This window comes from Panthera tigris, chromosome B2 (assembly GCF_018350195.1).
Source record: "Panthera tigris isolate Pti1 chromosome B2, P.tigris_Pti1_mat1.1, whole genome shotgun sequence".
NCBI lineage: Eukaryota > Metazoa > Chordata > Mammalia > Carnivora > Felidae > Panthera > Panthera tigris.
In genome coordinates, this window is record NC_056664.1 from 55,668,614 (window position 1) to 55,682,209 (window position 13,596).

The 13,596-nt window shown below is 36.4% G+C and overlaps 1 protein-coding gene across 2 annotated transcripts in view; it reads right to left on the bottom strand.

Moving 5' to 3' along the window:
• KHDRBS2 (KH RNA binding domain containing, signal transduction associated 2) overlaps nucleotides 1–13,596 on the bottom strand; it is a 590,557-nt gene that overhangs the window by 114,655 nt on the left and 462,306 nt on the right. The window contains exon 7 of one of the 2 annotated variants that reach the window (XM_042985304.1): nucleotides 1,533–1,554. The exons of the other annotated variant lie outside the window; for it this stretch is intronic. Coding sequence (XP_042841238.1) covers nucleotides 1,533–1,554 — 22 coding nt within the window. The remainder of the gene's footprint in view (nucleotides 1–1,532; nucleotides 1,555–13,596) is intronic. 2 annotated transcript variants of the gene reach the window in all.

Here is a 13,596-nt window from a genome sequence, read left to right on the forward strand (position 1 = left end):
ATAGTATCCTATACTTCTTTGACTTTCCAGTACTATGTACAGTGCTTGGTACATGGTAGGTCCTCAAAAATGTATGAGAAATGCTCCGAGGACAGTGCTTAATAAATGCCAGACCCTTAATGAGGAGTTTTACAGAAGTCACCTGATTTAATCTTTCTAATAACTCAGGAGAAAACCAAAGGCCATAAATACCAAGTAACTCATCCAAAGTCAACAGTATGTGGCATAATTAGTATAAATATATTACAGTAATGCAAAAAAATGCCAATCAGCTACCTTATAACTTAATGGCTAATGTACTTGAATATTTTTTACTAAAGAAACTGTTAACATCACAAAGATCGATTATCGATTTTATATAAGTCAACCTAATCAATGAAAAGATAAAATATAAGATAAATCACTACTTTGGAACACAATAAATACACATGTAATGTAAAATGTCCTTACAAAGAGAAACAAAAATTCAAAATTATACATTACAAAACCATAGTTTTAATGTTGAGATATGAACCTGGTTTTTCTAATATAGTCACCCTTGACAATAGCATACTTTCATATGTTTATACAAATATTGAATATTCTTTTTTTGCAGAAATTACATTGAATCTGCAGATAAGTTTGAGAGGCATTATCTTTGCAATATCAAGTATTCTGATTCATATGCATACATTTTTACATCTTTTTCACATGTATGTTACAATCATATTTTAAGTTGCCAGATGTCTACTGTTTGATTTTGATAACCACTCAGAATCCAACGTAGCTTGGAACCAATGGGATTTATGTCCCTAGTAAAAGATTTTTAGTCTACCATTGAATATCATGTGTGCATGTAAATGTACTGGGGTGAATTCTGTTTAAAATCAAAATGTAATGGATAAGGAAATGAGAAAGAAAGAAGAGTTGCAAGAAAATAAAATCTAAACCCAAATGCAGGGCTTAGAATGAAAAAAGCATTGTGGTATTTTGATCATCACTTCATCATGATCCAAGATGAAAAGTTAGTGAAGTTAATGAGTCAGATACTACTCGGATGGAAGACATGATAATATTGTGCTTATAATTATTCTTGCTATTATATTATTATAGCCCACTGACCACCAAGAACCCAACTACAGGCAAACAAAATTGTTTTTTGTTAGTTTGTTGTTGCAAGAAGACACATAACTAGGCAGACAATTGAACTGGCAGGGATTGTCAGAGTTTGTAAACTAAGAAATTGTTGGGACCACATGAGTCTGTGAGGAGTTACTACTGTTTGCTATAGTTTTTGGATCTGAAAGGTGTGAATAAGCTAACACTAAAAGAGTTTGAGATTACATAATTTATCTTGCATATCATATTTTGGTACAGTTTATCTGCTTTGCAAATCATAGTACTATCTTGCAAGGTATGGTTTCTTTTCTTGCTTTTCTTTCTTTCTTTCTTCCTTTCTTTATCTATCTATCTATCTATCTATCTATCTATCTATCTATCTATCTATCCATCCATCCATCCATCCATTTAGAGAGCATGAGAGGGGTAGGAACAGAGAGAGAGAGGGAGAGAGTACTCCAAGCAGGCTCCATGCTGTCAGAGCAGAACCTGATGTGGAACTCAAGCCCACAACCACGAGATCGTAACCCAAGCCAAGATCAACAGTTGGGTGCTCAACCGAGTGAGCCACCCAGATGCCCTACAAGGTATGGCTTCTATTTGAATACTCAGTTCCCTGCTCATCATCTAGCTACTAGAAAGAATTGCTTTTACTTTATCAATATCAATGCAGTCAAATCTCATAAGGGTTAAATGAAATTAACTCATGTTCTGGAATGAACTAGATTATAACTAATTATAACAAAGAAATATTTCTTTCCTCCTTGGTGCCTTCCCAGCTCACAGAGGTAGTTCTGTTGCACTTGCTTGCCACTATCCCTCCATTATTGCTTTGTGTTTTTCCACCTCCCACTGCTGTCCAGAATCTGCTGGACTGCCTATCCTACTCCTACCCCCATGCTGAACAAATGGTTCAGTCCTGGGTTTAGTTTAGTTGAACTCCAGTGAGATTAATGAAAGAAACCACTGAATTCATTTATTCCTTTATGTAGATCTTGCTGAAAATGTACACAAGATGACCTTCAAGTTCCATTCAGTTGAGAGTTTCTATGATTCTTTGAAGTGGTAAAAATATGTCAGACGGATTCTTCAAGGCAAAACAGCTGTTTACTTATTCAACAAAAATCATGACTTTGAGCTGCTGTTGGCTTCTGTAATAATATAATGTAACAACCTGCCTTGATTGAAATTAAAATAAACGACTACAATCTAGTCCATGGGCTAAAATAAATATTATTAAAAACTGTGTGCATGATGTTAATACAGTTTAGTCTTACCTAAAATTTGGAATTATAAGCATTTGTTTGTGTTTTAGAGACTGGGGTGGGGAGTGAGAATAAATAATATGATGAAGATAATAATGTTCCATTCCTCCAAATGACATTACTTGCCCATAAGTAGCTAAGTGCATACTTTAACTTGAAGTTTTAGCAAAAGCTATGTGTTCTTGTTCATCTATTCATATATTTACAGTGTCCTGGACTTTGCATTTGTAAGAAGTTAGCTGGGATTATTCTTCGGGTCAATGGCCATGGACTTGAGAGAAAGTAACTGGTCCCTAGGGTCCATGGCCTCGGTGTTATTAGAAGCCTGGTACAGACTCGATCTCCAAGAACATTTCTATCCCTGAAGTAATTATTGAGGGGAAAAATTTTTTGCTCTTGCTTTTAGCGAAAAAATGTGGAATTAATTTACTCAACGGAGCAAATGAGTTCTGGATTCTACTTTCACTTTGGAGGCCTTCTTCCTCTTTGGCTAGATTATATAACTCTAGGCTATGTACAACTTATGCCTGAAAACCCACCATAAACCCTATGTTGATAATAACTAGTGCATTAAAAAACCCTGATGAGGGGCTCCTGGGTGGCTCAGGTCATGATCTCACACCTTGCGGGTTCCAGCCTGCATCCGGCTCTGACAGCTCAGAGCCTGGATCCTGCTTCTGATTCTGTGTCTCCCTCTCTCTCTGCCCCTCCCCCGCTCACGCACTGTCTCTGTCTCTCAAAAATAAATAAATGTTAAAAAAAATTAAAAAAAACCCTGCTGAATGCATTGTTAAATAAGTTCTACTGGAGTATTTGTTAATATTAAAGCAGAATCAATAAAAAAAACCAGATTTTATTATAGGAAGGATTTTTCAACTATGCTCTTCAGTTAAACAGAGAAACAGTTAAACAGTTAAACAGCTTACAGTTAAACAGTTAAATAGTTAAACAGAGCTCTCACAAATATCAAAACTTCCTTAGTGAACTGCATCTCACCCTCACCACCCCCCACCAAATCCAAGGTGTTGGAATAATACATTTATCAGACTTATCACTTGCCAAAATAAATAAATGAATTTGAGTTAAACAATTACACACAGTGCTTCTGATCTAGAAAATATTTCCCCCAAACAGTTATGGGCTGAATTGTGTTCCTCAAAATATACGTGGAAATTCCAGCCCCTGTAACCTGTAAATGTGACCTGATGTGGAAATTGCCAGCTATCACCAGCACCTAGGGAGAAGCAAGAAAGGATTCAACCTATCTTCTCAGAGTGAGCACAACCTTGCCACCCCCTTGATTTCAGACTTCTAGCTTCCAGAATTATGAGAGAATAAATTTCTATTGTTAAAAACCACGCAGTTTGTGCTATTTTGTTACCATAGCTTTAGGAAACTAATAGAACAGTGTTCTCTATTTTTACAATTAAATTTGCCAAAGAAAGCCCAGTTTTCTCTTAAAGAATAAATCTATTAAAATGTGAAATGCCATGATGTTATGTAATGAAACAAAATTAACTCACCATATTCATATAAGGTGACATTTAGAATCCTCCTACATGAATTTTCTTTATATCAATATTTTTATGCACAAAATATTCTTCTTAAATCTGTGGGAGTTGTCCTAATTTAAACCGTATATTTTCTACAATTGATAACACAGCTAGAAGTTAGTGGATTTCAATTTTGGTGTTCCTACTTAAGACAGTTTACCTGATGATATTTTGGTCATGGTCTCCAGAAACAAAGAACGTGGCGGTGGCCACTGAAACACTACACAGAGGTGCCGAGGTATGAAATCAGTATTTATTCCCATATGGCTTTTCTGAATTTTTTTCCCAAACCAACCTGGGATCTCTTGCATCTCTACAAAGAATGTAAATGCTGCCCCCTAAATAATTAACTGTTCTGCAAAGAGATGATGATATTTCCTGAAAATTACATTTAACAGTAATGAAAACAGCATTACTGATGATGATATTGAAGTTATTATTTTTTTAAAGGCACTTATTTTGGAAAATAAGATCATTGCTTTATGATTTTCTTGTGCACATGTAGAAGTCTAAAACTGTTCTAATAGGCCCATTGCCTTCTTTTGTTTAATCCTCTATTTGTTACTTATGGTCAAAATACCACATTAAATGCATTGCTGTGCTATAGAAGGAAGGCAATTATAGAAATGCTAAGCAGTATATTAAAAACCTCACAATGTGCTCTCTACTGGTAAATAGACTTTTTGCTTCTTTTTTGTTTTCTCTTTCTTTCTTTTTCTTTTTCTTTTCATTTTGCTGTAGGGAAATTCTAAATGTTTCTTCTGGAAGAAAAAAACATTAGATTTGAAAAAGAAAATGCTATGTTTTTAGATAGTCTGTTTGATAAATATATTTGGATTGGGGGAAATTTCAATTCAGAAAACCTCTATTTTTACCAGCAACTGTGGCTTTCAATACTTATTAGTTTTTAGCCATATTAGTACGAAGTCAAAGCTGCAGTTTTGTGCATCGCGCCCAGAAAGCTTACCCTACTAACCTTTACATAGACTTACAGGTCACTGGTGCATAATAAGTATAGCCTCCACTTAATGAAGCTAGATCTTTATATTTTTAACACTCATTTGGAAAACCAATTAACTCTGGCTCTATTGAACAAATTGAACAGGAAATAAATCAAGTGTTAAAACATTGGTGACGAGCCAGAGTTTCTATAATTAGAGTGCTGATATGCCCAGGGCTGTGTATGCGTAGTTCTATGTTTTGACTGACAAGTTCCACATATTAAAGGCATTTTTTTTAATATACTACCTATATTCCCCATCTCAAAACCCAGAGACCTGAATCACAGGGAGAATTCCTGAAAATGCCACATGATTTACAATAGGAATTCCACCTGCTGTTTCATATTCATCCTGCCAAGATAATATCTTCTGTGATAAATAACAAGCAGTTCTATTGTTCTTCACATCACTTGCAATTCAGAAAGGACATTTTATTGCCAGGTTTTTAAAAAATAAGACCTTCCCATTGTTCAAATGCGACTATTAGCCTGGGGAAACATGATGAAGTAAAAAAAAAAAAAATGGATAGCAGGCATCAGGGTGGAAGAAAGGTTGAAAGAAACAATGATGTCAGGGACACTCAAGAGGTTATTATTGAAAGTTGTTATAATAGTATAAGATGATGAAAGGAGGGAGTGACTAAAAAGAGAAGTGGGAGCTCCAACAACGAGAAGCTGGGAATGTGAACTCTCTGCACTCCTCCTGAGAGACCAAGGAGGTAGCCCCCAAGTGGATGGAGAACCCCACTCTCTGGATGGATGCATTTGGTTTTGGCTACAGGGAATTAATATAGTATTATCAGGGTCTAGGGTCTACCTACTTTACTTTTGCTGTTGTTCCATGTTCACCAGACAGCTTGGATAATGGACAATGAAAATGATATGACATTCATTGCAAATATGTATAGCAAAACTGCTATATTGACATTTTTATTATACTTATCCATTTCTTGTGGGTTTGGTTAGTATAAGCCATTTCTCCAGAACCTGCTAAGTCTAGAAAGATAGTAGAGCTGTTTCTAGGTTGACAAAGTGAAAATCTGACTTTTTTTTTTTTTTTTAGCAATTGTTGTCTAGGATAATCGCCCAGTAGGAATATGCACATCCTTGTACATGTTACTGTGAATTGCTTTACTGATTTGGGAAAGTCTATAATATTCTCAATAGTAACTTTAGTACATAATTGAATTAATTACATCTTTTAAATTTCTCTCTTCTCTCTTAATTTTCCCCAATATCTTTTTCTTTAATATTTTAATATTTGAGAAACCTTTAGCCCTTTTGTAAGGCAGGCCATACTTAATTTGTAAAATATAAAATAATAATTTCATCATACAAATAATCTTAGGGAAATGAATGTGACTGATGAGGCCAAAGAACATGAGGTAATGAGGGATTGAGGGCAGAGTTTTTTTCCACCCAGTTTTAATGGATAATTTAAATTAAAAATTTTATATTAATTTATTCAAAATATTGTATAATACAATGTAACTTGAGGAAATAAAACAACATTGTGAAGCTCACTTTGTCCTTGCTGTGATTCCCACCGCCCCTTCTTCCTGCGAGATATCCAAAGTTCTGGGTTTGATATGTCTCTTCTCTGCCCGTGCTGGATACAGAGATATCTATAGATAATATCTACATTGTGTTTTCAGCATTTTGTTTCTTGTTTTATTGATTTAGTAACTGAGGACACTGCTTTTCCTGAGATTAAATGAAATCTACAAACACTCTTCACTCTTCCAAATGGGACTTTATAGTAAATTTGATTCCTGCCTATAGATATTGTTTTGGGTAATAGGGAAAGTAAGTTCCCACTCCCCTATAACTTAGGTGAAGAAATACAGGAAAATTAAAAAAAAATGGACATTAAAATCATTGAAGTTAGGAGACATGAGGGAAATAAGCAGGCTGATGAGGGCAGCTATCCTAAGGACCTATCTTCCAACAGCCCAACTGATGAGGAAAAGATGGTCAAGCCAAGACTCAGGAATTGGCAATTCTGGTAAAGGAAACAGCAGGTGTCAAAGTCCTGAAGAATGAACAAGTGTGAGAATTTCAACAAACATTCTCAACAAACTTTCTCCAAACTGTCTCTGAAGTACATTCCATTTCATTATTTATTTTTAGGTGAGGCATAGGAAGATACATTCACTTGCCCCAGCTAGAAAGCAGTAAAGCCTAAATGCAAGCCTAGATAATCTGTTTGTTTCCAGAAACTTGTTCTCAACACACATACAGCTAATTGGCTAAGCAAGCAAGACAATTAATGAAGAGAAAAGGTAGCAAGAGGCCTTGGTTTCCTGTGAAAGGTAACTGCATTTGTTTGTTTTGTCAAATAGCAATGGGAAGACATTGAAGAATTGTAAGCAGTTGAGTGATATCTGATTTATATTCGAAGAAGGCTGATTCCTGCTGCTGGGAAAGAATGGGTTATTGGTAAATTATTGGAGGGAGTTAGGAGTGAAAGCCATCAGAAGACTTTCATGAATTTCCAGGCAAGAGAGGATAATAGCTCAGATCAGGCCATACTATGGATGGGAAGATCTGGATGTGGTTTTAAGTGTAATCAACATAACTTTCTGATCGATTTGACATGGGAAGTGAAAAAAAAAAAAAACTCTACATTTTTTGCTTGAGCAATAGGTGAATGGAGGTACTATAAGGAAGACGAAGAATACTGGATAAGGGACAGTTTTGACAGGGCCTGAGGTTACAGAACAGAAATTCTGTTTCAGCTACTTTATACAGGAAGTTAGATTAACAAATCTGTATCTTGGGGAGAGTTTAATTCTGGAAAATCAATTTAGCTTTGTTGAGAAATGGAGAATCAAACCAATCCATGCTTCCTGTCTGGAATAACTTTGCCCTTAGGGACTCTCTGGCAGTCACATTCATATCAGTAACCATTTTGATGGAAATCTGTATATCACAAACTTCTACAACCCACTTTTGCAAAAGTGGGCCATCATTTCTGATGGCCTCTTCTGTGCATGTGCAACACATTTAATAACAGTGTTTACTAGGGATGTGGTTTTTCATAAGTTTTCGGAGAGAAATTAAGTGGCATTAAACACTAGATAACCGGGGCAAGCAAAGTGCTGCCTGCACAGCCATCTTTATCTTCTTCCTCTCAAGTTTGTAATGATCAACTTTAATGGGGCTGAATAGAATCCCAGTGGTTATAAGGAGAATTTTACTCAGAATTGGGATATCTATATACACCGACTACTTGAGCTGACTGAACCTGGATTTAAACCTGTGAATATTATTGTTTTTTCCCTTGGTTTCCTAAGATTAAGCATGATTAAAGACCTCTATGCTTCCTTATCGTTAAACAAGTTCACCCCTCAGTAACTTGAATCATGTCTGTCTTGGAATATTTGGTTTTCAATTTCCCCCTACTTCAGAGGTTTTCAAAATGTAGTTTGCAGACCACCTTTGTTAGAATGTACTGGGGCACTATTTAAACAATATAAAAACCCAGGACCCTTCTGGATGCTTATCAGTGCTAATGGACAGGCATCCATGAACTAAAATACCGAAAGCATACAAATGGTAAGATGACATTTCTAAGATCACTTATCTCCGAGTTGAACGTGACACTTTTATTCCAGCTTACTCTTTCCATCTCTCCTTGATTTCGCTCCTACTCTACTTCCACAGGGTGCTACAATGATGAGAGGCAGAAGCTCCTTTATTGCCACGATGAATTTTTTTCTCCCCCCACTTAAAGCTTTAGGGAAAAAAACCTTTTAGCTAGGTTTTGGGTGTCCTATAGACTGCTTCCATTATTGGCAGGTTTTTTCCCCTTTCTAGCAGAGCAGTCTCTTCATCTTTATGTAACTCTAGAAGCATACTGTGCCACACCTAAGGACCAAGAAAGGGGATTCCTGGTAGAGTAAGCATTCAGTTCAACAAAGTCTAGAGTCTAGAGTAGGATATTCACTCCACATAAAACTTTCTTCATTTATATAGTCAGAAGACACAGTTGGCCCATTATATGAAATTTCTCAGAATTTTCAGGAATTCCCTTTAATGTTTTTATTACTTGAAGTGCTTTCTTGTTTTTTCTTAAAATATCCTCAAACCCAAAATAACCTTAATGATTTAAATTATTTCAGTACCTATTTCTATGGATAAATCCCAATTGTATGATCCCAAACCAGGTTTTTCTGATGAACTTTAGACCGGTATTTCCCACTGTTAATTAGTTACTATTATTATTTTTTTGGATGACCCACAGGGTCCTCCAAATCAGTCTACCTAAAACTAAAATGGAGTTCATTTTCTTCCCCCACATTTGTTCTTCATCCTGTATAACCTATGGCAGTAAATGATACTAACATTTATCCAGTATCCAGAGTCAGAAAGCTGGGCATCATCCTTGAACCATCTGTCCTCCTCCTTTCCCATATCTGGTTGACCACTGAGTCCTGTCAGATTTAGCCTCTACATGTGTCATGAATCTCTCCAATTCTCTTCATCCCCAGTGCCATTGGCCTCATATTAGATCACCACTTTTTCTCATTTTGATTCATGCTTCAGCCTCTTAACATGGTTCTCCCCCATCTTCTCATTCTTTCACTAATTCTCCATACAAAAGTCAGAAGTTTCTCCAAAATATTTAAAACCCTTAATGGTCTCCCATTTGTCTTAGGGTAGATGTCTAACTTCTTAAAATCTCCTAAAATTTTCTAATTTATGTAGCCCCATGTGAACTCTGCAGGCTAACCTATTTGTACTCCATACTCATGTTTTCTTGTTCAGTTCTGTGAGTGTACCAGGTCAGTATTGTTGTCTCCCTCTGAGAGCTCCATCTCAGACACTATCTTCCTCCTCCATTGTGTCACAGGACTGTAATCCAAACCTACATTATTCTCTCTTTCCCATCCCCTTTTGCAGAGATCTGTATTTCTGTTCTCTGTTATCCATGGTGGCCTACATTATTTCTGTTGGAATCCTTGAAACAGTCTACTACTATTAGCTGTTTTCACAGCTGTATTCCACAAGTTGGTCAGCTCCATGAGAATGACTTTTTCACTGTTGTATCTCTAGTGCCCTACACAATGCCTAGGTTAACACTTATGTGCTGAATAATTAATAAGTGGTCATTCTAACCAGTTTACTGAGTTGAGGTAGATTCTAAGCCTCTGAGGATCCAGTAGCAAAGGGGCCATGAGGATGGATTGGCCATGTCTTCTATAGTCAACAAGTGACATATACTGCACTGCTGCCATACCACAGCTGTCACTAAGGGTGCCCTCTAGCACTTTAGAGAGAAGAAATTAGAAATTTATATTGGAATCTTTCATAAGAGTTGCATATAATTTTTCATGTTAAGCTAAAAATATCTTAAATACATTTTGTTCTGATAAAGCACGTGAGTTGTTTTTTGGAATATATCCTTGCTATTATTCCTAAAATTCTCATTTAAAGATGCTTTTTCTAGATGTAAAGTTTGGCTAGAACTTATCAAGAATAGCCTAGTGCCCCGGGTGAGCAAGTACAGAAACAAAATATCTTCCAGAATGTTGTCCTAACATAGGTTTATTTTTCTCAGAATGTGATCACATTATAATCAAACTAGTTTTAATGATTGTATTCATCAATGGGGTAATAGCATCAAAATGATTTTCCATTATTTGTTTTCCTCACTATCAGGAGCTATCTAGGAATAGTCACTTCCCTATAACATGGTTTGCCTTCAGAGTATTTATGTGTGTTTTGGATGACTTTGTGTTGGAAGTAAAGGCTGCTCAAATTTACAGTTTTCAAAAATGTGTGGCTTCTATAAAATCTGGAGATTACAAAATAAAACTAGGAGGAACTAGGGACCAGTAAAACATGTATATGTGTCTCTTACTGAAGAAATACTGCCTGAAATAACACACTCCAAAATATCAGATCTTTAATCCAAGTTAAATCATGTAAGAATGTTGACTATTATTGATCCTTTCTTAATTTGGTGATAAGAAAAAGCATTTAGTTTTACCTTCAGAGTATCCCCAAAAGACAGTTTTATTTTCCCTCTTCATTTTAATAATACAAGAGATGCAAGACTTTAAAAGTTCAAAGAGTATTTTGAGGTCATCGAACACCTGTGTTCATGGCCAATCAAGCTCTGAACTGAGTAAAGCTTGTGTTCCTATTCATACGTCTTGTCTAGTCAACATCTACTGAAAGCATAGAACTCTACTTTGCCTTAGGATCTGAGCACCGGGAGGCATGTATTTTAGAACTTCCACTTTCAAATACATTAGGGAAATTAAGGTACCCTGAAAATTCATACAATACACAGAAGTAGTGGTTAAAGTTGCAATAATAAGACATCAAATCATATGTTTCAATAATAAGTTTGTTTTAGGTGATACTATGATGTGGTCCTTGTTCACTTGCTAGATTGTCTGCAAATGACTGCCAGACCTTTACTGGAAACCTAAACTTCCTAAAAATAAAATTTACATATTTTTCAAATGAGAGTAATGCATTAATCATAGTCATGTCACTCAAATGGCTGATTGTCCACTTTGCCGATATTAAAACTGGGTAGATTTAATGTGCTAGGGGGTTTAAAATCTATAATTTCACAGCTCTTATCTGGAAAATTTTCATAGAGACTCATCTTTTTATTACAAATTTAATTCAGTATTCACTTTAATATTAATTTTATTTTAGTTGAAATCAAGGGATAAATTATTTCATTAGCCAAAAGCATTTGGAAAAGGATATAATTTAGGTTCTGAAACTAGAATTCATTTTTGTTAAAAGGGTATTTCTATAAAAGTTATTGAGGCCTCTAAAAATTGTATTTGTCAAATAATTATCATTTAACAATTCATACATTTTTTTCTTAGGAAAGTAAATGAATTATCAACTTAAAATAGTGCTTCCATATTGGGAAACACATTCTGAGTGTTAGGGATTAACAACATTCACGCTAGATTCAGTCACATTCATCGTTGCCGTAATTCTGCATCTAATCCCGCTTAATCCTCTAAATCCCAGGCTCTGACAAACAGCACCCAGTCTGTGTATATTAACACCAAAATTATCTTGGTTTTTGCTGTAGGTTTGACCGTGAGTAGAAAATGCATTTTTCCTAACAGTCTTACAAACAAGCTAATATAGTTGAGAGGATTGTGAAAATTCACGGGGGAAAAATCACCATCTCTGATCTGTTGACATGGTCACCATTTAAAATATATTTGTGCTGGGAAATTGGTCTTGCAACAAGTCCCCCATAAAAGCAGCAGCACACTGTAGCAGTTAAGAGTATGGACACTGGAGCCCAAGAGCCTGGGTTCAGACGGCAGCTCCCCCACCTGTTATCTGTGTGAACCAGGGGCGCAAGCCACTTCCCTTTCTTTGCGTCTTGGTGTCCTTAGCACACTGAATGCGGATGATGAGAATAGAGTCTACTTCATATCACTGGATCCAGATAAAATTAAATCAGCATTTGTAAAAACAAAAAATTTTTAAAGCAGCACCTGCCACACAGTAAGAGCTACAAAACTGATTCTTAAATATAATATTTTAAAGAAACAGTGCTAGATTAGGATGTCACCACCTGAACGATCTCTCCCTTCCAAAACCAGAAGATAAGGTCTCCTTAACCTGATGAAATAGATGTAAGGTTACAAATGATGAAATGAAGGGGTATTTCCAAACATTCTGCTTTTCTCCTAACTTGTTTTCAGATGTGGCCCTGATCTGCATAGACAACTTGTGGCATTTTTAGGGTTTTTTAATGGTTATTTTCTGTTTCCCTTTCTACACCTATTTCTTGCCTCATCCACTCTGCTATGTGTCCTGGAGGCTGACCTCTACCGGCTGTGTCATGTAGGGTCTTTTCGCCACCAAGAATTCTCTTAAATTAGGCCAAGGGAAGGCACTGAGAGAAATCTGAGGACAGGAAAAGAAAGACAGGAGGAGGATTATCCTCCACGACCATGTCTGCTGTCCGCTGCTTGACCAAGGTTTGACCGTGGCTCTTGTGGGGCAGCCCCTTTGCCATTGTGTGACTGCTTTCACAGATTCCATAATAGTGCCTTCTGGTTGTCCCCTCATGGCAGAGTTCTAAAGGCTCTCTGCTGTCACTAGGCTCTGGCAGCTTCACCATTCCTAGGTGAGATAGACCCTTCACTGGGGTCTCTCAAATTTTATCTGAGAGTGTACTATCTGGTCCATGCTGGCAACCTGGCCCATACAGGTAGTATACAGGTATTCATTAATTAGCAATGAATTTGATCTTCCTACCCTCTCAAGAAACCCATGTTGAATTTTCAAAATAAGAGGACAATTCATTGTTTCCTATCTGCCATGAAAATGCTTATTTGCTAGAGTCAGTGATTCTTTGGAGACATATTTTCAACTGTTTTTATGAAAAGCCTGTATTCTTTTCTTCAATTACCCTAAATCTACAAGAACATAATTTCAGCCAGGAAATAGTTTGGACTACATATATTTGGCCACTTGTTTCCTTCATTAGAAAATACAGTACAGTCAGGGGTGCCTGGGTAGCTCAGTCGGTTAAGTGTTCGACTTCAGCTCAGGTTGTGATCTCACCATTCGTGGGTGCAAGCCCTGCGTTAGGCTCTGTACTGACAGCTCAGAGCCTGGAGCCTGCTTCGGATTCTGTGTCTCCAATCTCTCTCTCAAAAGTAAATAAAAACATTTA